Source organism: Equus quagga, chromosome 13 (assembly GCF_021613505.1).
Source record: "Equus quagga isolate Etosha38 chromosome 13, UCLA_HA_Equagga_1.0, whole genome shotgun sequence".
Classification (NCBI taxonomy): Eukaryota; Metazoa; Chordata; class Mammalia; order Perissodactyla; family Equidae; genus Equus; species Equus quagga.
This window is the reverse complement of record NC_060279.1, coordinates 61,645,956-61,673,690: the sequence shown is the minus strand read 5'-3', so window position 1 is coordinate 61,673,690 and position 27,735 is coordinate 61,645,956. Positions and strand designations below refer to the sequence as shown.

The 27,735-nt window shown below is 55.8% G+C and overlaps 2 protein-coding genes and 1 pseudogene across 2 annotated transcripts; 1 reads left to right on the top strand and 2 right to left on the bottom strand.

The window, feature by feature from the left end:
- Positions 1-1,323: 1,323 nt before the first annotated feature.
- LOC124251154 (leucine-rich repeat-containing protein 29-like) lies at positions 1,324-13,247 on the top strand (annotated as a pseudogene).
- Positions 13,248-15,997: 2,750 nt separating this feature from the next.
- On the bottom strand, positions 15,998-20,700 carry ELMO3 (engulfment and cell motility 3). Its single transcript, XM_046680515.1, has 20 exons — positions 20,327-20,700; positions 20,137-20,177; positions 19,973-20,045; positions 19,727-19,777; positions 19,328-19,497; positions 19,143-19,242; positions 18,888-19,039; positions 18,728-18,806; positions 18,552-18,602; positions 18,341-18,463; positions 18,114-18,245; positions 17,909-18,010; positions 17,698-17,806; positions 17,453-17,589; positions 17,190-17,353; positions 16,971-17,083; positions 16,780-16,884; positions 16,593-16,675; positions 16,420-16,506; positions 15,998-16,332 (listed from the first exon to the last, which is right to left on the bottom strand). The coding sequence occupies exons 1-20, from the start codon at positions 20,402-20,404 to the stop codon at positions 16,120-16,122; spliced, it is 2,163 nt and encodes a 720-aa protein (XP_046536471.1). The 5' UTR covers positions 20,405-20,700; the 3' UTR covers positions 15,998-16,119.
- A 113-nt stretch (positions 20,701-20,813) lies between these two features.
- E2F4 (E2F transcription factor 4) lies at positions 20,814-27,426 on the bottom strand. Its single transcript, XM_046680518.1, has 10 exons — positions 27,199-27,426; positions 26,654-26,763; positions 26,350-26,511; positions 25,985-26,028; positions 25,198-25,259; positions 24,687-24,984; positions 24,006-24,194; positions 22,104-22,151; positions 21,836-21,880; positions 20,814-21,736 (listed from the first exon to the last, which is right to left on the bottom strand). Exons 1-10 carry the CDS (start codon positions 27,331-27,333, stop codon positions 21,621-21,623), a joined length of 1,209 nt encoding a protein of 402 aa, XP_046536474.1. The 5' UTR covers positions 27,334-27,426; the 3' UTR covers positions 20,814-21,620.
- Positions 27,427-27,735: the final 309 nt, after the last annotated feature.

Here is a 27,735-nt window from a genome sequence, read left to right as displayed (position 1 = left end):
TAGTTAATATAGGGGCCTGCCCCATGGCCAAGTGTTACATTCCTGTGCTCTGCTTCAAAGCCTGGGGTTCGCAGGTTCAGATCCTGGGCGTGGACCTATACACTGCTCGTCAAGCAATGCTGTGGCGGTATCCCACATAGAGGAACTAGAATGACCTACAATTAGGATATACAACTATGTCCTGGGGCTTTAGGGAGAAAAAAAAAAAGAGGAAGATTGGCAACAGAGGTTAGCTCAGTGCCAATCTTCCTCACCAAAAAGCATTAAAAAAAAAAGAATAGTTAATATAGGATCACTCCTGGCCTCATAGGCAACAACCTTTCCAGACCCCTATAGGGCCTCCAATCTCACCACTCCAGCCTCACAAAACTTAGGTAGAGTGAGGGCCTGAGCCTCCCAGGCTGGATCTTGCTGAGCCAGCTGAGAAGGCGAGTTGGCAGTGGAGAAGATAGGAAAAGAGTGGGATCCCAGAGCCCGAACTGTGAGGGCAGGAGGAAGGGATGTGGCTTCCTGAAGATCACAGGAGGAGCACCTGACTTGCTGTGTTCTAGAACCTATGCAAGACACTATACTATGTTATTTAATTCTCACAATAACACATTTAAATCTCACTACAATTGCCATTTTACGGATAAGGAAAACAAAGCTCAGAGAGGTCAGTTAATAGAGTAAGGATTTGAACTAAGTTTATCTGGTCCCAGTGCCCAGCGTCTTTTTGCCAAGCAGCAGGAAGTTTGATTTTTTTTTTTTAAAGATTTTATTTTTCCTTTTTCTCCAAAAGCCCCCTGGTACATAGTTGTGTATTTTTATTTGTGGGTCCTTCTAGTTGTGGCATGTGGGATGCTGCCTCAGCATGGCCTGATGAGCAGTGCCATGTCTACGCCCAGGATTCGAACCGGCAAAACCCTGGGCTGCTGAAGCAGAGCGCGCAAACTTAACCACTCGGCCAGGGGGCCAGCCCCAGAAGTTTGATTTTTATCACTCAGTACAAACCTGGATCCAGATAGGGCTCAGGAAGGGTTTGTTCACAGTAAAGATACCTGGAGGCTGGAGAGGGGAAGTGAAAACTCTGTAAAACTTAGGATCTAAGATGAACTAGAAGCCAGGGCTCTAGTCCCCTCGGACTACTGTACCATCAGCTGGAGTAGTTTCCAAAGGCCTCGCAACTCTTTTTTTTTTTGAGGAAGATTATCCCTGAGCTAACATCTGCTGCCAATCCTCCTCTTTTTGCTGAGGAAGACTGGCCCTAAGCTAACATCCATTTCCATCTTCCTCTACTTTATATGTGGGATGCCTACCACAGCATGGCTTGCCAAACCGTGACATGTCCACACCTGGGATCTGAACTGGCGAACCCCAGGCCGCCGAAGTGGAACGTGGGCACTTAACTGCTGCACGACCGGGCCGGCCCCATGGGCCTCCCAACTCTTAACAGCCCCCAGTGTCCTGTCTTTTTCCCTCAGATACTCACATATATTCTGAGCTTCCTGCCTCTGTCAGATCAGAAAAGAGGCCTCCCTCATGGGTCGGGCTTGGTACTGTGCAGCCCAGAATGCCCTTCAGGAGGTAAGGTGCCCCCCCTCAGCTGGCCCATTTTCAATTGTCTCTCACTTCATCCTGCTCATGGCTCTGCTTCTACATCATCCATCTGTTCGTGCATGCATACATATTCATACAGTGCTGGGACTATACAGATGACTAAGACATGGTCCCCTCCCCCGAGGAGCTCATAGTCCAGTGAAGGGGAAAGACAAGTATGTGAGTGATCATGATATTGTGTGCTCAGTGCTGCAACAGTGGAATGAGGTGCAACTGGAACATGAAGAAGGACATCCAGAGGAGACGGGCAGCATCAGGGAAGGCTTCCTGAAGGAATAGGATAAGGATGAAGGTTGGTCTTCCAGGGCTGGTAACAGCACAGATGAAGGCACCAAGGTGTGAAATAGTTCTGGAAACCACCACAGAAGTTCCATATGACTGGAACTTAGATGCGTGTGGGAGAAGTGCTGGAAGATGAGGCTAGAAAGGGGTCAGACTGCAAGCTGGCAGGTGTGCCAGGCAATGTTAGTGGGGCTTCCTCTTGATTTCCCTCATGGAGCCTGTAAAAGAATGTTAAGTCAGGGGAGTGACACAGTGTGATTTGTGTCTTAGAACTGCAGTGCAGAGTGGACTGGAGAGGGCAAGTCAGAGTGTAGGGAGACAGCCCGGCTAGGAGGTGAATGCAGACGTCTGTGCTAGTTTGCAAGGCAAGCAATGATAACTCTTTGTTTAATTTTGATTTCTTTGTTATACTGGGCTTGAACAGTTTTTCTCATTAGCTGACCGTTTATATTTGCCTCTTTTGTTTATTCATGTTCTTTATCCATTTAACTACTGGGGTCTTAGTGTTTTTCTTACCCATTTGTATGAACTTTTTCTACATTAAAGAGATTAATCCTTTATGTATTTATTGAATATATTCCTAGTATGTTTGCCTTTTAATTTGACTTATAAATATGTGTTTATCTATGAGATACGGAAGTTAAATGTCTATGTTGTTGATTCTGAACATGCTTTTCTTATTTCCTCCATTGTTTTTTAAACTTAGAGATCTCTTGTCTTTTCAGAGATTTGATAAATATACACAGATTTTTCTTCCTTTTTTTTTTTAAATGGACTGTATTTTCTAGAGCACTTTTAGGTTCACAGAAAAAGTCTTCTGTTTTCTGGTTTGAATCTTTGTTTTAATTTTTTTTATTGGTGACATTTATTTTATGCTATGAGGTAAGAAGCTAAACTGATTAGTTTTCAAATAGCCCAAATACCATTTTCATAGACTCTTCCCTTCCCCGCTGGGTCAGAATCCTCTGCTGCAGCACATTAAATGTGTGTGTATATAAGTAGGGTCTATTGTCAAGTTATCTATCCAGTGTCATTGAGCTTGGTGTCTAAAGGAATTTGGTTTGGATTTGCTGAAAATTTGAAGTGTGAGACATCGAGATGGTGAGGTCTAGTTGGTAATGGGATTACTGAGTGAGGAATTCAAGAGAAAGGTCTGGGTAATAAATACAGATTTGGTGTCATTAAAGAATGAGTAGAAGTTGAAGCCATGGATAAGTAACTTCCCCCCACGAGAGCATGAAGAGCCATAGGAACAGCAGGCCACAGGAATGCCCCAGGGGAGGACACCAGTCCAAGGGCATGGAAAGGAGGAGGTGCCGACAGAGGAGGCTGAGGAGATCCCAGAGAGAGGAGGGCCGGAAGTCAAAGGTGGAGAGCATTTCAAATGTTGAGTGGGTGACTAACAGTGTCAAATCCCACAAAGAATCCAGAAAATAAAGAAAAGATAGAGTCCATGACATTTGACGTCCAGGGAGGTCACCAATGGCTTCAGCAACATTTGGCGTCTGGGGAGAAAAGCCAGGTGGGTTGAGGACTGAATGAGAGAAGAAAGGAAATGTAGAGAGTGACCTCACTTGCAAGAAATTTCCCCACGAAAGGAAGGAAATAAATGGGACTGTAATGAGAGGTTGGGGTGGGCTCAACAAAAGGATTATAACTGGGAGAAATCTCAAATATGTTTATATGCTGAAGGGAGTCACTAGAGGAGGGGTGAATGTAGGGAGGAGAGAGGTCAGGAATGGTGATGCCACCTGAGGTGGTGGCAGAGACAGGCTTCAGCGTACAAGGCTTGGTCTTGGACAGGATGGAGAGGACGTCACCTCTCCTCCTCAGGAAGTGGGGGGTGGCAATGTGGAGCCATTTGCTGAGGAAGTTCCTCAGAGGCTCGTAGCCTCTTTGCTACATGAATTTGGAGGCCAAGTTGTCTTAGGGGCAACTTGAGAAAGAGGTAAAGGCCGGGGCCTCAGCAGAGAGGTTTGGAATATGCACAGGACAGAAGGAAGACAAAATTACCAGAGACACATGGAGAGGCCTTACTCACTCAGATTTTGGTGCTGCCTGTCTGTGCCTACGCCGTGCTGGGACCTGGGGCTGCAGGGCTGGGGAAGACACAGCACTCAGGAGCTGGCAGTGAGAGGGAGACAGCATGAGCCAAAAGGAGGCGGTCTTGAGAGTCTTGTGAGGCCCAGTGAGGATGCAGAGAAAAGATTCAGAAAAGAAGACTTCACGGAGAAGAGGATGCTTGGGCTGAGTCTTGAGGAAGGAACAAATATTTGCTAAATAGACAAATGGGAGCAGGTAAGGGGTGAGACAACTCCCCCTGCTCCAACAGAAAAAGCAGCTGAGCAGAGGCATGGCAGCGTGAGACAATGGTCAGAAGTTGGCATTCCCAGAGCTGGGGGTGGGGAGGAAGGGGGAAAGGGCATGGCAAACTGGGGCTGGTGGGCAGGGGTCTGACAGAGAAGGGCTTGGAAGCTCAGCCTGCATCCTGTGGAGTGGAGAACAACCAAAGGGTCTGAAGAACACTGTCAATTTGCCTTTTGTGAGGATCACCCTGGTGACAACACCAAGGATAGACTGGAGGCCAGGACCCTGATAAGGAGGGAGCTGCTGTAATGTATTTCTGACAGACAATATGGGACGTAAACTAAGGCAGAAACAGTGAGGTAACAGCAGAGGGACAGACTACAGTAGATCAAAGGGATCAATGGAAGGGACTCTGGTCATTGTGGATGTGGGGAGTGCGGGAGGACTCTAGGATGACTCCCAGATTTCCAACTTGTGTGAATTGGTAGAGGGCATTGAGAATTTAAGAGAAGGGGCAGAGTTGGGGGATACGACAGTGAATTCAGATTTGGGCATGTTGCATCTGTGTGTCTGAGAAAGATCCATCAGGTAACTAGCTCCCAGGGTCTGCCATTCTGGAAAAAGATGTGAACCACAAATAAAGTAGTTCATAACCGCAAATGGGATGAAGTGCAGTCTGCCAGGTTGCACATGGAGGGCATGGAGGGGAACAAAGAGTGTGTGTGTGGAGTGGAACAAATCATGGAGAGCCCACTCGTCTCTGCACTGAGTCTCTCTCTTCTTTGGTGACCCCAAAAGAGGTGGGTGGGGGCAGGCTAGAAGGTAAGAGGGGAGCCAGGACAGCAGAGTCGCAGGACCCCTGGTGGGAGAAAGCATTGGGCAGACTGGCCATCCACAGCAGGCGGCATGACAGGGAGGACACTTGTGGGAGGTCTGCAGAGAAGCCCCCAGATGTTGATGACCTTGCTGGAGGGGAGCTGTGTCCAGGAATGAGTGATTCTTTGGGGGCAGTGGTGGAGGGGAAATGGGTGAGGCAAGGGGTAAATAGGTGGCCACAGTGGGTATGGGTGTACCATGTGCTTCCAAGAAGCGTGACTGTAGCAGGAAAGGGAGGAAGAGGAGAGGGGAGAAGAGGGGGTGCAGGAGCAAGGGAGGCTTTTTGTTGCTTTAGACTGTGAGGTGCTTGTGGACTCTGAGGAAGGAGCAATGGGAACGCCAAGACTTCAGGGTTCCCAGGGGAGAAGGTAGGGGACAGGCTTAGTAGGCCAGAAGGGAGTTGCCTGGAACCAAAGAGCAGGTGAGGGAAGGAGGTTAGGACAGGCCCTGCCAGGAGTCGACTGGTGGATGTGGACAGGGCAAAGGGAGGACCTTCCCACCCCATGGCTTTGGTTTCTTTTCTTTTTTTAATTTAATTAATTAATTTATTTATTTATTTTGAGGAATATTAGCCCTGAGCTAACTGCTGCCAATCCTCCTCTTTTTGCTGAGGAAGACTGGCCCTGAGCTAACATCCATGCCCATCTTCCTCTCCTTTATACTTGGGATGCCTACCACAGCATGGCGTGCCAAGCTGTGCCGTGTCCGCACCCAGGATCTGAACTGGCAAACCCCAGGCCGCTGAAGCGAAACGTGCACATTTAACCCCTGCGCCACCGGGCTCGCCCCTTAACGTTATTTTTGAGGAAGATTAGCCCTGAGCTAACATCTGCTGCCAATCCTTCTCTTTTTGCTGAGGAAGACTGGCCCTGAGCTAACATCTGTGCCCATCTTCCTCTAGTTTATATGTGAGACGCCTGCCACAGCATGGCTTGACAAGAGGTGCCATGTCCGCACCAGGGATCCGAACTGGCGAACCCCGGGCCGCCAAGCAGAATGTGCGAACTTAACCGCTGCACCACCAGACTGGCCCCTGCTTTGGTTTCTTGTTGAAACAGAACAGGTCATCTCTGAGAAGGCTGGAGGGAGCGGAGGATACTGTAGTAGTGTCAGGGCTTGGGGAGAAATCTTGGGGAGGATCAGAAGAGAGCCCAGAGGTGGGGAGGAGGTGGGAGTGGGGGAAGCCAGTGCTGATGGCATGGGCAAGAGGGGAGACCATGGCTTCTTCAGGCAGAATTCTGTATCCCCAGCATGCACCCAGAGGAGGCATCATCCCTGACCAGGCAGAGGGCAAGACAAATGGGCACAGCAGCATGAAGGGGCCAAGGCCACCAGGACCCTAAGGAGAGTAATCAGGGGAGAGGCCTCTTGGAGTCCGGCAAAGAAAGAGAGGGCAGAAGAAGCAAAGTGGGCAGTCAGGCCCTGGGGTAGAGGTGAGATTGGAATAGAAATAAGGGAGTGAGGAGAAGGAGGCCAGCGTCAGAGTTTGGGACTGTGGAGTCCACCATTTTAGAGCTGGAGCTGCTCCAGCTAACCGTGAGCTCCAGATAGAACGTTGACAAAGACTGGTTTTTTGTGCCTCTGCAAAACTCAGCCTTCCCCCACCTTTCTGGGCTGTGAGCCCTGGGAGACCATGACACAGGTTCCTGGGCATCTAGGGCCCTGCTGACATCCTACCACCACCCCAACCCAGGGAGCAATGTGCAGAACCCTATTGTCAGGAAGCATCTCCCAGGGCCCAGGTGTGGGTAGCTTGCTAAGGAGGTAGTGCCCCCAGCTAGTAGGTGCAGTGGAAGATTCTGGCTCACCAAGGCCAAGCTGAGGCCTATCCCTCATCAGGCCAGGCTAGGATGCGTGACTTGGTGACTTTTTTCCCCCATGACCTGCCCCCATTTAATCCCGATTTTTCTCAAATAAGGTAGACAAAGGCAGCACCCCATTCACACACCCAGGCCTCGTCCATTATGGGGGGAGCCTTGGCTGCCGGCTGCTGTGTTGGTCACTGTGAAGAACAAAGGATGGCTCAGATGCTGCTTTCTTCTGCCTGAGGTGTTTATAAAGGCCCGGAGGCCCGCCTGTGGCACAGTGGTTAAGTTCGCACGTTCTGCTTCAGCGATGCAGGGTTTGCCAGTTCAGGTCCCAGGGGCAGACCTATGCACCGCTTATGAAGCCATGCTGTGGCACGTGTCCCACATATAAGTAGAGGAAGATGGGCACACAGGTTAGCTCAGGGCCAGTCTTCCTCAGCAAAAAGAGGATGATTGGTGGCAGATGTTAGCTCAGGGCTAATCTTCCTCAAAAGAAAAAGAAAAGGTCCAGAGGAGCCTCTGGAAACGACCCCTGAAGTCTAACTCCTCTCTAGAGACCAAAGGCCCAGGTTGCCAGGGCATACATTTTCTCAGACGTCTCCTGGAGAGCAAGCGTGTTAGCTTTGGATTCCTGTACCAGCAGACAGGAGGGCCATTGCTCTGTCAGATGGCCTTCCAAGTCTGCACACAGGCCTGCAGTCTCAGTTTGGGGCTTCACTAGGTACAAGGACACCCTGGCCTCTCACAGTCAAGGGACATGTGTCACTTTTAGCAGGTTTAGGGCATTTCCCGAATGATTTTGTATTTATTCTTCAGATGCCAGCGCTGGGAAAGGAGGAGACTGGGGGCTGGTTAGGCCCTGTGTATGGGGTGGCTGGCGCAGCAACGGGTACCCTTGAAGCATCCGGAAGCATCTTCCTAGGGCCTGGGAAGGAGAACTTTACTACACTGGGGCCAAAGATCAGAACCCAGGAGCCTGCTTCTGCCTGCTGCTCTGCCCCCTACAGGTGATAAATATCCCTTAAAGGCTGCTCCTGGGCTTCTGCCCTTTGAGTCCAGGGTAGACCACCTGGGTGAAAGCTTAGAGGCTGCCCCCTCCCCACCAAGAAAAATCATGGGGAGCAGGGAGGCAGTCTCAAATCTCAACACACACACACACCAATAGCTGGAAGTCCTTTAGGCTGGCCCCTGCCCCTTTATCTGATGGCTTTTGCTGCCACCAGCCAGCCCTGGACTTGGACCCTGGGCTGACTGTGAGTGCCCTCCCTGGGCTGTTTGTCTACCTGTTCATAGAGAGACACTGGGAGAGAGGAGAACATTCCTGGCTGCTGAGGCTCTGGAAGGAAGGGAAAGAAAGGAGACTAAAGGCTGCTTGAGCTAGGGCCCTCGGGGGTGGCATGTGACTGGTGGGGGCCGGTGCTGCCTTGGCAACCAGCACCGCTCTGCACTCCCCCAGTCATAGTTCACCTCTTCATCATCACATGGCCTCATCTGTCATGCAGGGCTTTAAACAGCTGGAGGCCTGCTTTACCTTTCCTCCCTGATCTTTTCATCACCCTCCCCATCCTCAGACACCAGGATCTTCCCCAGCTCTCCTTAAATCTGAGAGAGGGACCCAGGCCGTTGGGAGTCCCCACTCCCCCCCTGTTTCCCAGTGTCCACGAGGGAAGCTGTGGGGAGTACTCCTCTCATCCACATTCTGTTCCGGGAATGGGGTCTGGAAAGGGAGCCTGGTTTGACCTCTGATTCCTGTGGAAGTGGCCAGCAGCTGGTCCCCATCTCTTAGCACATGTTCCTTCCCAGGATGACAGCCAAGGTGGCTGCTTCTCTCTGTGGCAGAAGCATGAGTTCCATGTGTCTCCCTGGGATAAGTATCTTGCAGGAGTGCGTATTATGTGTCATTTCTACCTTCCTGATTCCCTTTTGATGATGTTCTGTGGGGTACAAGCAGGGAACACCAGCTTTTTCTTGCAGTTACTGACAGGACAGGTTATCAGAGAGCTTGCTTTCCTGCATCAGGATCATGTTGATACATTCAAACAAGAGCCTTCCTTGAGTACCACTTACCTGCAAGCTGGGTATCCGTCAGGAATAGAGAAATGGGGCTAGGATTTTAGAAGCCAAGTCCCTTCCCCCTCCTCCCCCAGATCTATTCTCACAGACCTGTACCAACTTCCCTTTGGCTCCCTCTGGCACAAAATCAGGGGAGGTTCTATGAAAACTGGGGTTCCCCAAACTCTTACACAAGCCAGCTTATTCTCACAATGACTTAGCCTTGAGCTCACCTCCAAGCCCCGCCTCACTGCAACCATGTGCTCCCCTATTCCTGTACAGCAGGGCCAGCTCACCTTCTCGGCGCCTCTGAGACCCATTCTTTTAGCTCCCACCCACAGAAATGGGAGGCTTCTCCTTCCTTACCTAGATGGGTAGATGGACTCTCCAGAGATGAGCTGCCGGGATCACAAGCACATCTTGAACTCTGGAGCCTGCAGGGCCCACATGTGTTAGGGCGTACACACATGCACGCACACACACACGTGCATGCAGGCATTTTCATTTACACACACAACCCAATTTTGTAAACATTCATGTGGCTGAGACGACACAGGCCACCAGGGGATCTAGGCCTCACTGCCTGCCCCAAACCACTGGCACCTGGGCCACAGGGGGTTGTGGTAAGGGACACCTGCCTAGCTTCTTCCTGCCTTCAGCTATTCTGAGGGCTATTTATATGCTCTCGAGAAAGTGGGGGAGGCTGGTTGTTTAGCTGATGCCAAGCTCTGAGTCCCTGGAGTCGGAGCTGAGTCCTTGAGTCTCAGAGCCACCTTCTGAAAGTCCCAAAGGTTGGAGTCCAGCATACTTTGTCCTCCTGCCACCAGGGTCTTTGCTGGGTCTCCTCCAGGCTACCTCCCAGCCCTCCTGTGCCCAGCATGTCAACTCCCCACTCTGTCCCCCCGCTGTAGGCATCCAGTCCCATCCATCACTAACCTACCCCTCATAGTCATCCCATTTGAGCCCCAGTGTGACTTGTCCTCCCAGCTCCCACTTCCCACCAGTACCCCCTCAACCACACACAACACTACACACCACAGTGGGTCCCCATTGTGAAAGGGCCCTTCCCTGACATGCCAGTGACTTGCCTTCAGACTGGGATGGCTTGCCAGCTTCATACCAGGTGCTGCAGGCTGTTGCCTACCACCTGGGCCCACGCCTGCAGAGCTTGTGCCTCAGTGAGGGCAGCCCCCTGGAGGCATTCTTCATGACCCTGATACCTGGCTGCCTGTCCCTGCATATCCTCAACCTCAGTGGCTGCAACAGCCTCTTCACATCAGGCATGCTGCTGGCTCAGCCCGAGATGGCACAGGAGGTCCAGCAGACGTGGTGCTGCCTCTGTGAGCTCAACCTGGCTGGCCTGTGGGACCAGGCCGACCTCAGCTTCAGTTGGCTCAGCAGCTGTGCCCCCAGCCTGGAGCGCCTCTCCTTGGCCTACTACTTGGCGTCACCTACGAGCTGGGCCCAGCCTGGGGCTCTGTCTGCCCCCAGGACTCCTCCCCCTCCCAACCCCTTCCGCTACCTGCTGTGATCCGTGAAGGAGTACTCACACTGGCTTTCCACTGGAGGCCCTGCAGCCCCTGGGCCAGGTGGCCGGGCTGCAGATGCAGGAGCTGAGCCTGCGCAGCTGCTGGGACTTCTCCACAGAGGCCCTGGCCCTTTGCCACCAGCAACCAGGCCTTACCTCCCTGGACTTTAGCAGCTGCTCAGAACTGGCTGATGGGGCACTCTTGGCTGGGAGCTTCGGCCTGCGGCACCTGCAGCAAGGGAGCCCAAGGAAGCTGCAGTGGCTGACGGATGCGGGATGCACAGCCCTGGGGGGCTTGTGGGAGCCGCAGAGCCTCGACATGGTGAGCAGGCGGGAGGGAGCCGCAGAGCCTGGACATGGTGAGCAGGCGGGAATTGGCCCAGGCCCTGTGCTCGGGGTGCGGAGCTCCACCCCCAGTGGCCTCCCTCAGCCTGGCCTACTGCTCCTCACTCAAGGTGAGCCTACCATCCCCTTCCTTCCTCACCAGGGCTGGGGGCTGGGGGAACTGGGCGTGTGGCACCAGGGAGGAACTGCCTGGTGTGAGTGTCCAGGGAATAGTAGTTACAACTGAACTTGGGACACAGTCTGGAAGGGGAAAGGAGCCTAGACAGACAGTGCTGCTGTCTCACTGGCGGCCCAAGTACTGGGAGGTCCAGGTCCAAGAGACCAGGGTAGCCCAGCCCATGAGGTGGCACACGCCTCACATGCCAAGTGCTCAGTGACCACTGCAGTCTGGGGAGGGGCCCTGAGGGCAGGTGTTCTGGTGAACAGGGTGACAGAACCAAGCCCTACAGGAAAGGGGCACTGAGGCTACACAGAAGAAGGTGCTTAGGCAGGGCCTGTGGGACATAATGGGATGTGGGAGCAGCAGGGTCATTTCTTGGCTGAAGCCAGTTCCTTCAAGAGGGATCAGCCTGTCCGTCTGGACGGGGTCCCTGTCTTGGCAATGTCAGTCTCTCCCTCTGTAGTGGATTATTCCCTGAACCTATCAATATGACCAGGGCATTCCCAACCTGAAAAGACCATCTCTCAACCTTTTCCCCACAAGCACCTCTCTTCCCCTGCCCCTCCATCTTCCCTTTACCACTGTGTGTCTCTTAGCTATTCTCTCTGGAGCATTCTTGTGTCTCCGCATCTTTCTACAAATGAGCTTTCTCTGCTCCCCTCACCCCAACTGTTCCTGGCAGCCCTATGCCCATGGCGACCTCACAGTTCTGCTTCAGATTCTAGAGGGAGCATATCTGATTGGCTCAGCTAGTGTCAGATGTCCACTGCTGTTCCAATAAGCTGTGATCAGGGGGTTGCATCAGCCCATCCCTTCAGGAGAGGCTGGGAGCATAGGCAGGGCGTACACCTTAGAAATTTCCACCTGCATCCTTCCAGCCCCAGCCTATCTAGGCCTTTGTCTTCCAGCAAACTCCTGGTGTCCCAGCCCCATGGCCCACCCTCTCCATGCTGACCTTTCACCAGCACAGGGACCATGCTGCTTCCCTCCATGGACCCTCTGGTAGCTCCCTATTGCTTGTGGGGCTAGAACCTTAGGCAGAACCTTCCTAGTGACCTCTGCTAATCCTGGTGACCCGAGCACAAGCCACCTCTCCACTACTCTCTCTCTTCTCCACTTCCCTCCTAGGATGCCTCAGTGCTCTCCCTGATCCCAGCAGTGGGCCCAAGCCTCAGGGTGCTAGACTTATCCTCCTGTGTGGTCCTCACCAATCAGACCCTGCAGGCCATCCGTGCCTACCTCCCCCACCTCTCAGTCCTGCGCCTGGCCTGGTGCAAGGAGCTCTGTGACTAAGGGCTTTGGGGGCTGGAGGAACCAAGTGAGTAGCCTGGGGTCCCAAGTGACAGACCCTCAAGGTCATAGAGGGTGGGGTGGTCCCTGGGCTCAGTTGCCCTGCCCTTTCAAGTCTCTCTCTAGGAGCGTTTGAGGGCCAAACTCAGGAGAAACCTAAGTAAGGGCTTCTTCCTGAGTCATACTGAGAGCTGGTGCATCAGGCCTTGGGCCCCAAGGACCCTTCTCCCCAACCACAGGGCCCCTTCATGCTGCAGGCCCTGCAGGAGTTGGACCTCATAGTCTGCAGCAAGCTGACTGATGCCACTTTGGCCAAGGTGTGGGGCGAGGGGTGTGGATAGCCTGAGGGGCTGGGTCTGGAGCCAGGGGCCCCGGGCTGACCCACTTTTTGGTTGGAAAAAGTTCCTTTCTTATTGGCTTCTGCTCCCTATGGCCATTCCTCTGGCTAGGGGTGGGGGAACCTGGAAGGGCTCCAGACCCTGGGCTCCAATGCCATACTATACTTCCCACCCCCCACCCATCCTTGCAGGGGCTCTATTTCCCCCAGCTGAGGCAACTGTCACTGAGCTTGTTGCCAGCACTCACAGACAAGGGCTTGGTGGCTGTGGCAGGGGCCACCCCAGCCTGGAGTGCTTGGTGCTGAGTCACTGCAGCCTCGTCAGTGACAAGGGCTGGGCCCAGGCAGCCAGCTTCTGGCTGAGGCTGCAGCACCTCAGCCTCTCCAGCTGCACATAGCTCGTGGAGCAGTGCGTGTGTCGGATGATGCCACAGTGCAGGGTCAGGCTAGGGCCTCATGCCAGGTTAGGCACTTATTCAGTGGCCTCCCTGCAGAACACTGGATACCATTAGGCAGGCATTGCAAGCAGCTCCAGATGTTAGATGTGACCGTGTGTCCTGGTATCAGCATGGCTGCCATCAGGTGCTTCCAAGCCCAACTGCCCCAGGTGACCTGCTCCAATCCTGCTTCTTGGGAGAGAGTGATCTAATCCTAACCCTCTGAGGCCAGGTCAGTAACCAGCCCTAGGGCGCAGTCTCCATCTCCAGAGTCCCCAGCCCTGGCCTCTTGACCTGGAGTTTGACTCAGTGCCTCCTGCTGCCCTCTGCTACATACCCCAGAGCCCCTTCCCCAAGCTATAAACCCCTTTTCTAGGATGGGGGTGGGGGCAGGAACTAATCCAGGGCAGTCCAGGGGGCTTTCTGCCCCAGTCTGCTCCACAGCCCAGCAGGAGCTTCTTTCTAGCTACAGGTTGCTGCCACAGGCCCCTGGAAATGCCAGGTCCTGCTCTCCTGGCCAGGCCTGGGTGAGGAGGCCAGGCCCACAGGTGGGCTGGGTATGGTGCTGGTGGGGAGCAGACCTTGTGCCTCTTGCCCTGCCCACTTCTCACACCTAAGGCCCATGCCTCACCTTACAGGAGCTCTACCAGCCCTGTGCCAGCAGTGAGCTTTAGCAGCTAAGCCACAGTCTTGTAAACCCAAACCAAATTAAAAATTCCAGCTTTTACCTCCTTGCCTGAAGTTCTCAGACTAAAGGACCCCTCCCCTCCCCACCTTAGCTGAAGCAGCCCAGCCCAGAGACACTGTGGAGGAAACACCAGAGGGAAACACTTCTTCCTCACACCTGGTCCAAAGCCACACAGACACTCCAGCAGGTCCCAGCTTCTTCCCTACATGGTGGGAGGCCTCTCCCCAGCACGAGCTCAAGGGCATGTCCTGCAGCAAAGGCACATCTGTGTGCACTTGTCCCAGCCAGACCCCAGGAGCATGCTGATTAAGGATCCCTGAGTCAATGAGGCTGTCTTCAGGAAAAAAGGACAACAAAAAAAGAAGATAGCATCTCTGGGTAGGAAGGGTCATTAGAGGTCACTCGTCCAACCTAAACAGTGCAGGTGACTTCTCAACAGCAGCTCTGAGAAACAGTCTGTTCGTCTGGCCCTCCATATATCCATCTCTCTGTTCTTCAGTTCTAGGAGTAGCTAGAGGGGCTGCCTGAGTGCCCACAGTCACTGTGCTTTATGTGGGGATTCAGAGGTGACAGAGCCCTTCCAGCCCCCAGGCCAGATGGGGAGGCAAATTAACCAACAGGCAGAGACAGTCCAGTGTGCAGGGTGTACACAAATAGAGAAACAAGCACCTGGGACCAGGAGCCCAGCAGAGCAATGAACTTAGCCTGGGAGGTCAAGGACCAAGGCCATGAAAAATGAGCAGAAGAGAGGAAAGAGGGCAGTCAGACAGAAGGGACTGGGGAGATGCACATGGGCAGGCCAGAGCTGGCGCTGAAGGGGGAGGGGGAGGGTCCAGGCCCTGACAGGGTGTAGAGAGTATGCCAGCTTAGACCAAGCACTGAGAACCCTGCAAGCCACAGACACTCTGTTGGAAAGGCTAAAACCACAACTTGTCTGCAACCTACCTCAACTCTGCTCAATCATGGTACCATGACCATTATCCCATGGACAAGAGAGAGACATTGAAGAATACAGGATGGGGGTGGTGTGTGTGTGAGTGTGTAATCAGAGCAGCTTCACATTTGAGAAAGTAGTTGGGGTAGCTAGTATTGAGAAGATTGGAGGGGCAAGAGAGGAGGCAGGAAGTCAAGAGGTTCTTGTCAAGATGATGATGGCCTGGGCAAGGGACTGGAGACATTGAGAAGAAAGAATTGACAGTATCAGGAGACTTAACTGCATCTGGCATCCCCACTCCCCATTTTCACCTTGAACTCGATAGCACACTATTCCAAGTATGGTAGGAAGTCTCTGAATGCAGGAAATCGGCATGTTGGGCCCTAGATGCCCAAGTCAGAAGCATAGCTGGGGAGAGGGGATGCAAGTGTTCCCCAGCACATTCTCCAAAGGAGGTGCCATTTCATCACTTTTCAAGGTAATATGTTGATGGTTAACACTGTTAAAAAAGATATTTGAGGAGGCATTGGGAAGGAGAGGGAGTGAAAGGCATGGAGAAGGAGGTCAGAGGGTAGTGGCAGCCTTTAGCCTACCCTGTGGGTCCTGTGGGCTGGTGTGCTCCTCTTTGCCTCAGAGACTTGGGGTCCTGGACCAGAACCTCTGAGCCTCTGAGCCTGACCTCCAGCAGGGCCCAACACTCCTAGTGGCTTCTGCCCCCAGGGGCTCTGGCCTGTGTGTGGCCCCCACCCCACCCTTGCTCCTGCATTGGTTTTTAATCAGAATGCAGGGCTTCTGGCACTGAATTCCCTCTAGTTAGAATCAGCCCACATCCACCCACCAGCCTGGGGACATCTTTTGGAATCTTGAGTTTGCCCTTCAGCACAAAGCAGGCCCAACTGCATATCTCTCCCTTCAAGCCTCTCACCAGAGGGCCTCTAAATCCCACAGAGATCACAGGGCAGGGCCAAGCAGGGTTGAAGACTGAGCTCAGACTGTCAGGAACTTTCTGGAAAATGACTCCCAGATTAGGTCCCTGTTAATGCTGCCCAGGAAGGCGTCCACTTTGAGCAGTGCCTCCTGCCCTGCTAGTTCTCCCTCAACTGACTGGCAGCCCCCAGACCTCAAGCCATCCCTCTCTGCAGGCCCAGCACTGAGGGAGGCTGAGGATTCATCTTGGGAAGGGCAACGGGGCCAGCCTACCACCACCTCCTTCAGAATACCAGCCCCTCAATTGTAGCTGCCCAGGTTTGTAGGCCCAAACTGTGGCTCTGGCCTGATGCCCCATCTCATTTGCCAGCTAAATTTGAAGGCAGGCTTGGCCCACAAGATTCAGAACTGACTCAACACATGCCAAAGAGCCAAGCAGACTTTATTTCTGCTGAAGCCTCTGCTGATCAGGATGTCTGAGCTTCTCCACCCTCCACCCTTTGTGGCCACTGGAGTGACAGCAGCTGTGGTCCTTGGCCAACCTCACTGTCAAGGTTCAGCGATGCTGCAGTCATAGCAGAAGTTGAAGTTGGTGGGGGGTGGGGGGATGGGGGGTGGCTTCTCAGGGATGGGCACGTTCTCCAGCTCCAACAACCGCAGCTTGGTCTCCATGGTCAGCAGCTGCTCCAGGTCCAGCCGTGTCTGCTCACTGCCCATGGGACTGCCCAGCAGGGCACTCAGCCCATCTGTCCACAGGTGGAACTGGAGACAGGGCCAGCTCCATGAGGACCTGCCCGTCTCTTCCCCTGCCCAGTTGCCCAAATTGGCTCAGCCTGCCTAGACACTCACCTCCCGTTTGGAGGGGGCAATGAAGTTGAGGTACGCCTCCTCCTCCTCGCGGTCATAGCTGACTGAGAAAGCTAACTCATAGAGGTCCTGGGGAAGCAAGGGAGCCAGGAGCACTGAGCAGGCAGCAGGGCAGGGGCAGGCAGGAAGGAGCCCCTAGCCCCCACCACACTCACCTTGTTCTGCTTCCCGGAGCCCTTCTCCCGGACGTGGGGGCAGTCCTTGCCTGTCAGTAGTGCCCTGATGTCGGCCACAGGGACTGCAGGAAGAAGGCTGGGCTAACCACTGGAGCCTGAGGAGGTCCAGGGGCGTGGGGCGGTCTGGGGAGAGCAGGTGTCTGACCCCTGCCCCTGCCCTCCTTACGCTGCTCAGGCAGGCTCTCAGGGGGAGGTGGGCTGGCACCCTCCTCCACATCACCATACTGCAGCACCTTATGGTTGGGGGATAGGCAGCAAAACCACAGCTTGTCTGTGGGCAGGAAGAGGGAAGGAGTGATGAGAGGGGCTCTGACCCCAACCCAACCACACTCTGCCCTCCTCTGCCCACTCAATGACCCTGGCGCCTCCGGCTGCTGATCTTGCGGAAGAGTGTCCCCTCGCACAGGCGGAGCAAACGCTGCTGACGGATTAGGCCCATGAGCTCTGGCTTCAGCTTCTCCCGTAGTTCCCTGGGTGGGGGGAGGGGACTTGCTGACCAGGACTGACCTGGGGCAAGGCCCATGGGGCAGCAGGGGAGGTGAGGGCTAGGACTTGGACCCATCCCCACCAACTCACAGTATGGGAGGGGCCAGTGTGCCCTCCTGATGCAGCCGCTCGGTCTGCCGCAGCCGCAGCACCTCCCCGTAGGTGAGCGCGTTCACCTTGGTTCGGAAGAGCTCCAGAGAGCTGGGCTTCAGGGCCAGCGTGCGGGCCAGCTGCTCCCGCACCACTTGCATGACCTGGGGCCACCCCAAGCTTAGCTCAGGGCCTGAGCTCTGGGCCCCTACCCAGAACAGCCCCTTGCCCTGCCTCAGGTCTCCCTGTTCCCACCCCCCTACCTTGTCAAAGTCCTCCTGTGTGGCCCGCATCTCCTTCCAGGTCTTATTCAGCAGCTGAATGCTCACACAGAAAAGCTCATGGAAGCTCTGGTCTTGGCCGAAGAACATGGGCGAAAAGTCCTGGGCTGTTTCGGAGCCTGGAGCGGGGGGGCAGGAGGGGCTCAGGGAGAAAGTGTGTGCAGCCCCTGGCCCTCTCTGCCCTTCCGTCCCCTGTTCCCAGACACATTGTTCCCAGTCCCACTCACAGGGCTCCCCGACTCGGAGCAGCTCACACAGCAGGACGGTCAGCTGGATGCTGCTCCGGGCAAAGGGGCACTCGTGCTTGTCCTCTCGGCTGCTATTCTCCAACACAAACTGGGGTAGTGGGAGCAGAGAATGGCGGGAGTCATGACTAAGCCCATGGGGACCCTGCGTGGACAGGCATTCTGCTGTATCTCACCCTGCCCCATCACTGACCCTGCTGTAGGCGCTGGGTGCATGTCTGGAGAAGTAGAGCATGTTGTCCAGGGCCAGCAGGCCGGGGGGTACACGCTCTAGGTCCTGCCCAGGGTTGCTGTTCTGGGGGAAGGGGGACAGGCAGTTCAGGAAGGCTCCCAGCCCTCTGGAACAACAGCAGCCCCAGCTTGAGGCAGGGGTGGGGAGCTAGGTAGGGGTCACTCACGGAGAAGCCCAGTTTGCGGAATTCGCGGGCACAGAGGGATCGGCGACGGTCAGCACTCAGCCCAGTGCCCAGGGACTCCCCCTCCGGCTCAAAGGCAGCCTGGCGCAGGGCCTGCAGCTGCTCCCGCTGCTCCTGGGGGTCATTATTTGGGTGGGGACGGGTCAAAATTGTAGACTGAAGGCCAAGCTCCAGCTGCCCCCAGCCTTGTGCCCCCTCAAGGCACCCACCTGGCTATAGGGGTCTAGTGGCATCCGCATACGTGGCTCCAGCAGCCCCAGTGTAAGAGACTGCAGTACGTACAAGTGATGAGCCATCTCGTCGCCCAGGGGTGCTGCACTATGGATGATGTTCTGGAGGACAGCCAATCCATGGGTGTGAGTGTAGGCTCACTGGGAGATGGGGGGTGGGGAAGGGTCGGCCTGGCTCCATCCTTCCTACCTTGTAGATGAACTGGCGAAGGTTTCTCTGCCACAGCTGGTCAAGCATGTCCTGAGGTGGGTGGGAAGTGGACTTAGATGATTTAGCCCCACCATGAGCACCTACCCTGTAGGCCCAGGATGGAACATAGTGCCCACTAGCTGCTGTCCCCATCCAGCCACTAGATGGACACTCACCTTACGTTCAGCAGGGCTGGCCCCCTGCAGCAAGGCTGTCAGCAGTGCCATGGCCTTGGTTTGCAGCTGCTGGTTCATCCTGGGGCAAGAAGAGGGCTCAGCCAGTCATCTAGGGTCTGCCTCTGCTCCCCTCATCTGTACCCCATCCTCAGACACTTACACCTGTAGGTGCACCAGCAGCCTACTCAGTGGCACCTCGCTCTTGACCAACTGGCCCAGGGCAGGGCTGCTCAAGGTCACACTCTCCAGCAGCCTGAGGGCCAGGGGCTGCACAGATGCATCCATCAAGTTCATGTTCACATAGCTCACCACCTGTAGGAGGAGTAGGGGTTGTCACTGCCTCACCACCATGGAAGGCCAGACCCTGACACCACCCCACTTCCTGCACCTGCTGCCCCTAGAAAAGCCTACCCACCTTCCTAACAAAGGGGATGCTGAGCGTCTCCCAGGACACCACACCGTGCTCCATGAGCTCCAAGAAGGTCCTCAGTGTGAGAGCCAGCACCTCCCCTAGGCTGGGGGGACATCTGGGGCTGAGCAGGGCCAGACCGGGACCCCCAGCCCCACCATGTCCATCACCCACCACAGCCCGGTGCTCACTCATCCCCATCCTCAATGATGGTGCCTAGTCTCTGAAGCCCATCACGGCTGATGACTTCCTGAGCAAAGGTCATGTCTGGGGCCAGCAGGACGAGGTGTTGCAGGGCTTCTCGGCGCACTTCACGACTCCCACTCTGCAGCCTACCCAACAGCCACTCAGCCTCAAGGTCCTGGCAGCGGACGGAGGCAGGAGCAGAGGTGAGGAGGCCGGATAGAGGTAGGGAGTGGGAACTAGAGGTGTGGGGACTTGAGTGTCCACTAGGTGGAGTACTGCGGGCATCTGGCTGGGGCCTCCAGACCTAGGGCAGAGGCGCAGCCGGGCACAAAGAAGGCACAGCAGAGGGGCAGGGAATGAGGGTGGGGCCTGGGGGGTGGGTCGGGGGGACGGGAAGGCATTACTGGGGCAGTGCTGAGGCACAGGATGCTGCCGTTCTTGATCTCTGCGCGGTTCTGGAGAAGACAGCAGAAAAGGGAGAGAAGTCAAGAAGAAGTCTGAGGATTGGTTAATTGGGGTTGTCAATCAGGATCTGGGAGTCAGTAAAAGATTACATTCCAGTCAGTGGGATGATGAGTCTGAGAAATCAGGGCCAGGTTAGAAGGGGTCAGAGAGAGGACTGTGGGGGCTGAGTGGGAGATGGGACTCACGTTCTCAGTGATATATCTCCTGTGGCCATCAGCAAACTGCAGGGCATAGCGCTCAGAGTGAGCCAGGCTCCACCTGGGGACGGTGGAGGCTCAGTAGGCATGTAGGAGGCGCCACCTCCCTCCTGCCCTTCCCCCACCCCCTAGCCTGGCAGGCCGGCACTCACGCGTCGCACACCTCCTTCAACACAGCGGCCAGGGGCTTTGCCTGCAAGTGGAGAGATCGCTCATGGGGCCAGGAATGGGAAGGAGTTGAGAAGGATCCCGGGGGGAGGGGTGGGATGGGCTCTTCCGAGGGGAAGGGGGCGACGCAGAGGTGGGCGGTGGGGTGGATGGAGGCCAGACAGGCCGGGTGACCTGGTCCAGCTGGATGAGCTGCGGGATGGCGTCACGCATCTGGACGGCGATCTTCACCACGTTCCGCGGAGGAGCCATGGTCCAGCCAGGACAGGGGCCCTGCACTTTCCAGGCTGTGCAACCTCCCGCCAAGGGCGCACCTGGCCTGGGCCCCTTGGGAGAGGAGGGCGTCCCTCTGTCCGCAGCCTAGCCCCCGTGGCCCAAACTCACGGCCCAGGCTTCCACTCCCGGCCAGGCGCCGCGGCCTTCCCAAGGGAGCCGAAGCTAGTTCCGGGTTGGAGTCCCGGGGCTAGTAGGATAGGACAGCTCCTGCCCTGCCCCGCCCCCAAGAGGCGGCCCCGCCCCACCCCAAGGTGCGGCAGGTTGGGGCGGGGAGGACAGGCTGCCTGCGCCAACACACCTCCCGTTCCAGCAAGGTGACCCACCCAGTCCCACCACCAATCCAGCACAGTCCCAGAGAGGGGCCCCGAAAGAACCAGATCAGAGAGAGCCTTAGGCATGGTCTTTATTCACTTGGACACTGTACAAATATTACAATTTTCTTTTGCTGCAAAAAGTATAAAAATAATCTTTATATAGGAATCCATTCGTTACTGCAAATCTTTCTAAATCTCTGCAAATGGGTCTAAATGAGGGTAAATGAATAAACAAGAGGGGGTGCTATGGGATAGTGGGAGGTTGGGCCAATCCTCAGGGACTCACCCGCCCAGATTCCTAGCTAGAGACCTCTGTTCCTTCCTGTTAGCACCCCCACCACCACCTACAGGTTCTCAGGGCTGAGGGCCCTGCAGAAGGGGGACACATGAGAGGTCCAGGAGGAGCTGTAGAGTCAGGGGGTCGAGAGAAGTGAAGGAAGCTAGGGGTGGTGCTGGGAAGTGTCCAGTGCCACCCCAGCTTCCCTCCTGAGAGGGGGAGGGGCTGGCAGGAACAGGGCAGTGGGGCTGGACAAGCTGCCCGATGAGGTGATGGCAGGTCCTCGGTTCTGTGCCACTGGGTGGCAGCTGAGCCAGGGCTCTGGGAGGGCACGAAGTGGAGGAAGACCCCAGAAAAGGAGAGGCAAACACTTTGGCTCCACAGTGGAGGGGGCTGAGCCCTTTTCCCCTGCTCTCCCAGCACAATACAGGTGCTGGTGCAGGAGTGGGAGTTGTGGCCAGAACTGTGCAGTGAGGGAAGGCTGGGGAAGCCATGAGTCTGTGGTTCTCAAGCTGTGTAGGGGTGGGGTTGGGGGAGGTCCCCAGGCAGCCCCTAGGTCAGACAGTCTGTGTCTTAGCCACACAGGGCATGTTCCTGTCAGTCAGAGGTTGAGAACAGGCACATCAAAGAGGTCACAGACACCTTCACTCTCATCCAGGTTGTAGATGTAATCGTGGTCTCCAGGGGGTGGAGAAAGGCGGAGGAGGGGGGCAAACACTGCAGAGAGCACCAGGCTGAGGCCGCTGGCCAAGGCCCAACCCAGCAGCCACCCAACCCCCTGCCCACACCCATCCCCCACCTTCCTGGGCCACCTACCTTCTGAGGACATCAGCTCCTCCAGCAGCTCCGAGCTCATGCACTCTGGGGAAGGGAGGAAAGCTCAGTTACCTTCTGGCTCCTGCCTCTCTACCCACCAAAGCCCATGAAGGCGATGCCCACCCACCCACCCACCCACCCATCAGAAACTTTACTCTTTGCCTAGGTACCAAGCATAACAACAGGTCCTCAGAAGGGCAAGAAAACAGCCGTGAGACCCAATGGGCTATGCCCCTTACCCTAGCCCCAGGGAGGAACATAGCCCTACCTCGTGTGGGATCGAAGATTTCTGACAGCTCTTTGGGGAGTTCCAGAACTAAAAAGCAAAAAAGCCATGCTCAAGGGCACAGAGATCCAGCCTGGTCCCACTCTAGCCCCTGCTTTCCTCAGATCCTATACCACCCACCCTGGGGCTCCACACAGCTGAGATGTAGGCCCTGACCCAGGCCAAGCTGGCACTGTCTGTCAGTCTCCCCTGCTAGATCCGAATTCCTCAGTGCTGAGCCCAGGGTACCAAAAGCCCTTTGCAGGTGACCGATACAGCCCTTCTAACTCAGAAGGGCAGCAGACCCCTCCTAGCAGGCATACCCTGTCTGATGGAGGATGCCCTGTCCATCCCCACACTTGCTGAGCACCTGCTCAGTGCCAGGCTCAGAGACCACACAACAGGCTGGGTCACCTGGCAGAGGAGGCGGCAGACACTTCAATAGGGACTATGCTACAGGGTGACAACTCTGCTACAAAGGTCTGACCGGGAGGATGCACTTGGGAAACAGAGGAAAGAGAAGCTGGAGAGGATTTCTGAGGCTGGATCACGAAGAACTTCATACGCCAGGTGTAGGGGCTCTGGTTTTATCCAGGAGGCTTAAGGAACTGTTAAAAGTACTTTTGTAAACAGAGAAATGCCACAGTCTGGCTGCGTTTCAGACAGATCCTCATCAGCTGGGATAAAGACGAGGAGGCTGAAGAATTTAAGATAGAGGTGGCTGGCAGTGATCTTGAGTGTTGAGGCTACGTGAGGCCAGTGATGGGAGATATCTGGGACAGAAATCATTTACCTGATGTGGGGTGGGGAGCAGAAAGAGAAGGGAGAAGGAAATGGAACTGGAATGACACCCAGGTGTCAGGCCTGGGTGACTAGGGCCAATGGAAGGGTATGCAGATAAGTAGAAAGGCAAGTTTCAGTTGAGGACATGTGGAAATGAAGTGCCCATGATATATGCAGGGGAAGGCATGTGGACACAGATGCTTGGAGTTCAGGCAAAAGACCTAAGCAAGACGAAGTTGGGGATTCATCTACCCAGAACTGGGGACCCCCCACAGATGTAGAATGGGACAGCGATCTGGGAAGCGCCAATGATTAGGGGAGCGCCAGGGAGAGATCAGGAGAAGACAGTGAGAGAGAAGAGCCAGGAGCTGGCATCATTAATGCCAAAGGAGAAAAAAAGCATCAACATGGAGCAAGACAGCACAGAACAAATCAGCTTGGAAAGCTGCTGGAGGTGGCAATCAGGGTTGGGCAACTTATCAAGAGCAGCACTGGTTGGGGGTGGGGGGGTGCAGGGGTCCTGACTGCTGCAACCTGAAGGGTGACTAGGAGACCAAGATATGGAATGGAGGAGAGGTGACTTTTCCAAGGAGTCCAGACAGAGAGAAGGTGAGAGAGGGGAACACAGAAGACGAAGTGTCATTGAGTGAGGAGAGACTTAGCAGTGCTTGTGGGCTGAAGAGAACACGTCCTGGAAGAAGCAAACACTCAAGCTGCAGGATAGAGAGACACCAGGCAGATGACATCGCCTCTCCTGGGAAGGCACTGCCCCACCTTTAGAGCCTGAGGGCCATACCACAGCCTCTTCCCTAAGAGAATGCTTATGCCTTCTTGAGACCTGAGTCCAAAGGGTGGCAGGCAGAGCTTGAGAGAGGGCCAGTGAATTCTGTCAGCCCCGGAAGGGGGACAAAGGGACACCAGCACTAAGCTGGACCCCAGGCTCCTCACCCTGGCTGGCACAGCTCTGGCATCAAGGTAGGGGTTGATGGCAGGGGGCTGGCCCTCAGGCTGACCAGCTCTGGCTGAGGAGACAGGAGAGCTTGGTTCCAGGCCCAATTCTGTTTCTGACCTAGGACTGGTTGAGGCTGGGTTCTCCCTGCTCCCAAGGGAACAAGTACTCACCACCTGTGGGGTCCGCCTTGATGGGCTCAAAGGAGGTAGAAGGGTTGGGTCCAGATGAACTGCTATTGCTGCTGCTGCTGTCCAGCAGGGCAGAGGACTGCAGTGGCCGGGTGTCCAGTGATGTCGGGCCCAGCGGGAGTGAGCTGAGCTCACCACTGTCCTTGCTATCGGTTCCGGGGCCACCACTCACTGCAACCACATCCCCCGAACCCAGTCACATGGGGGCAGGAAGTGGGATATTGAACCTGGCCATGCTAGAATCCACAGCCAGGATGACTACAATCCTAGTTCCTGGGCCCAAGGAGAGTTAGGCACTGCCAGTCACCTCCAAAAAAGTAACCTAGAAATGAGTCACTGAAAGAGACGAGCATGAGGTCTGCAGGAGAGGGACTCACGGACCACATGGCTGCCATGGCCACACTTCAAGAGGAGCTGCTAGGGCAAGTGAGACATAGGTGGATCTGGGGGAAAACTGCCACCACTAATGCCCTTTCACACAATCAGAGCTTCCCTGTTAAAAGGGCTCATTTGATGCCATACCAAAGGGAAGTTAGGTGGGAGCCAAAAAAAGGACAATCCCCACAGTCTTTTTCAACTCTGAGTGTGGCATTCCAGAACACAGAAGTATTGTCTCTTGGGCCCCAGAGATCACCCTATGACCAGCTGCCCGTCGTGCCTCACCTGTGATCTCAGCTGCTGGACCGACCACCCCCTGGGCTTCGGTGCTGCCGGGGACAGGGGTGGGGGTGGTCACTTGGGGACTGCTTGGGCGTGAGGCATCCTGGGGCTGGGCCAGGGCAGGCTTGGGCAGAGGTGAAGGGGTAGAGACAGCTGGTGGGCTCTGGAGCAGATCTTCAGGTGGTGGCACAGGCACTGCCACGGGTGGTGAGCTCCATGCCTCCTTGTTCACCAGCAGCACCTCAATGGGGCCACTCATACTCTTCAGGTGAATCTGGTACTTTTTCTGCCCATTGAGGCCCTGGAGGTGGGGGAAAGGTAGAAGTGGAAGCAGGCTTGGCTCCTGCCTGACCCTGGGCCAGGGCCACAGTATCCTCTCCCACCCCAGGCTGCCCGTTCTCCTAGATAACCCCAAACCCCAGGCCTCCCCCTACCTGCCCCACCCGGGACTTATCGGGTTCCACAGCCAGCACCCGCCCTCAATCAACCCCGCCTGCCTGGGCTGAGCACCCACCTCTGGGATGGGCACCTCCAGGCTGGTGCCCGACGGGGCCCGGATGGCCAGCAGGGTGTCTCCTAGAATGACAAGGAGGATGGGTCAGGGCCCATGGGCTCAATCTGAGCCGGGAATAGGGGGTCTGTCCCTTGGAATAAGGATCATGGTCTCTGAGGGGCTGGACAGTAGACCTTACCCAGCCTCCACAGTGGCTGGGACAGAGAACTAAACCTTTTCTCTTCCCAAGAGCCCAGAGGTCAGGAACCAGGAAATCTGGGTTCAAACATGTGAAGCGAAAGATTGCTGGCCTTGGGCATCTCACTTCTCAATTGACGGGGCTGCTCCCTAGGTGTAGCTGTTCTGGCCAAGGCCAACATCCCTTCCCCAGGACCAGTCTGGGAAACGCAAGATGGAGAAGGAACAGTTTCTGTATCCACAATGCAACTAAACTAACTGCAGGTTGGAAGTGGGCACCCTTGCTCCCTGCATACAAGCATGCACAGGTGTGCACACACACTCTCCCCCTTAAGCCTCTGTCATGCCTGAGAAGCCAAACCCAAGGGACAGTACAGACGGGGGCTGACCCAACGACCCAGCCCAGGATTCTTGCACCCTCTCAGTATGGTTGGCCTCCACAGGGTCCCAGCGACCCTCAAACCCAGGACTTACCCTGCCCAGTTCCTCTCTAGGCAGGCCCCAGGAACCCTCTTAAGAGACAGAACTCTCCTTGGGCACTGAGCCCACTGCTCAGGGCTGTGGCTCAGCCCAGTCCCACCCGATCACCCCCTACCCAGGCTCTGCTCACCAGCAAAGCATCTGCAGATGTCCTCATGAGTCACGTAGGCCAAGGTGTGGGGGTTAAGGAGAACGGCTGATGCCCTGCCTATGGTGACAGATGGCAGCCCACAGAGAAGATCCAGCTTTTTAGCAGAGGTCTGATAGACAAGCCCTCAGAGAAAGTCCTGGGCCCTGGGGTCTACATGGGGAGGGATCACAGACCAAGACTGATAGGGAGGGGCTCTTAGGAGGGAGCCCCAGGCTGGGACCTGGCCAGCAGCTGCAGGAGCATCCTCCCAAGAGGGATAGGGCCTAGGGTACCACAGAGCAAACCTAGCTGGACTAGAGGGCCCCTCACCCACTCCCTGGGAGCAGGGACCGCCAGGAGGATATCAGCTGTTCTGCACGTCCTCTGTGACGTTCCGGATGCTCTGCTGCACCCACACCTTGTGCTGGTCCAGTTCTTGCTCCCGCTGCTGCAGCTCCTCGATCTCTGCCTTGAGCTCAATCAGCTTGTCCGCAATCTCCCGGGTATTGCAGCCAGGCCCTACGCCTCTGAGCCCAGGGAGTAGGGCTGAGAGGGGCTGCCAGGAACGCTGGGGTCCCATGGCCCCTGCTCTCTTCTGCACCCTCCACCCCACACCCCTGACACTTCTGGGTAGGATATCCCATTGCTCTCCCAGATTCCCCCACTCACTTCCACTGGATGCTATTCTTGGACTTTTTCTCAATCAGCCCGATACCTTCCAGCACGTTGGTAATGTCGTAAATCCGCCGCTTCTGGCGCACAGCTAGGGTGTCAGCTGCCTGGCAGACAGAACAGAGCGGAAGATGCTCAGCCTCACTCTCAGGTGTACTCCCAGCTACCTGGAGACTTGTTCTGGAGTGGTCTGGAAAGGGGGTGGCCTGGGCCCCAACCCTCCTCCCAGGCACTACAGCAACTCAGGACCGTGGGGCAGGAAGAGGCCTGGCACAGCCTGAACTGATGTTCTGATGCTCTTCTCCCCACACCAGCTGGGGAGGGCCACGAGGACGAGCACCTGCAGCCCCGAGCCTGGCACATAGCTGACGCCCAATAGCCTCGGCCGAATGAATGAAACAGCTGCCGGCCTCCCTCCTGTGAGAAAGCACACAGATGGCGGCCTGCTCTCTGGGGCTAGGCTGGGCCGCCCCAGGGGGTTCCCTCTATCGGCCCAGGCCTGGTCCACCATCCCCCCTGTTGCCCCTTAGCCCAGGCCGCACCAGCTTGAGGTCAAGCACGCCGTCCTTGGCCTCCTGCAGAAGCGACACGAACTTGGTGGTGAGAAGTCCCAAGCTCTTCTCGTGCCGGCTTGGGGTGCCTGGGGGCGGCGGGGCCTGTGGCCCGGCCTCCGCCATCGCGCCCGCCCGCCGCCTCCCCGCAGCCAGGCCAGGCCAGGCCGGCTCCGCCGCCACTTCCGCTTCCGTTCCTGGCCTCCCGGCCGCCGGCGCCAGCATCGCTGATTCCGCTTCCGCCCCGCGCCCTCCCAGGGAACGTGGCACAATTCCTCTCTGCCGGCATGGCCGAAAACTTCGGGGACCATCAGCAAATGTCCAACAGCCGAAGAGGACGAAAACAACTCATGAGCCCAGGAGACAGGATATGGTGCGGAGGGATGTGGAGAAGTCGGTGGGCAGCCCCGGCAGTAGAGAAAGGGGATCCACCGAAAACTTCCTGGCTGGCCAACCTGCCCCAACTCCACTAACTCTGCCCCATTCCCCATCTCGGGAGAGGAGACCGTGCTGCCTGATGAACGCAAT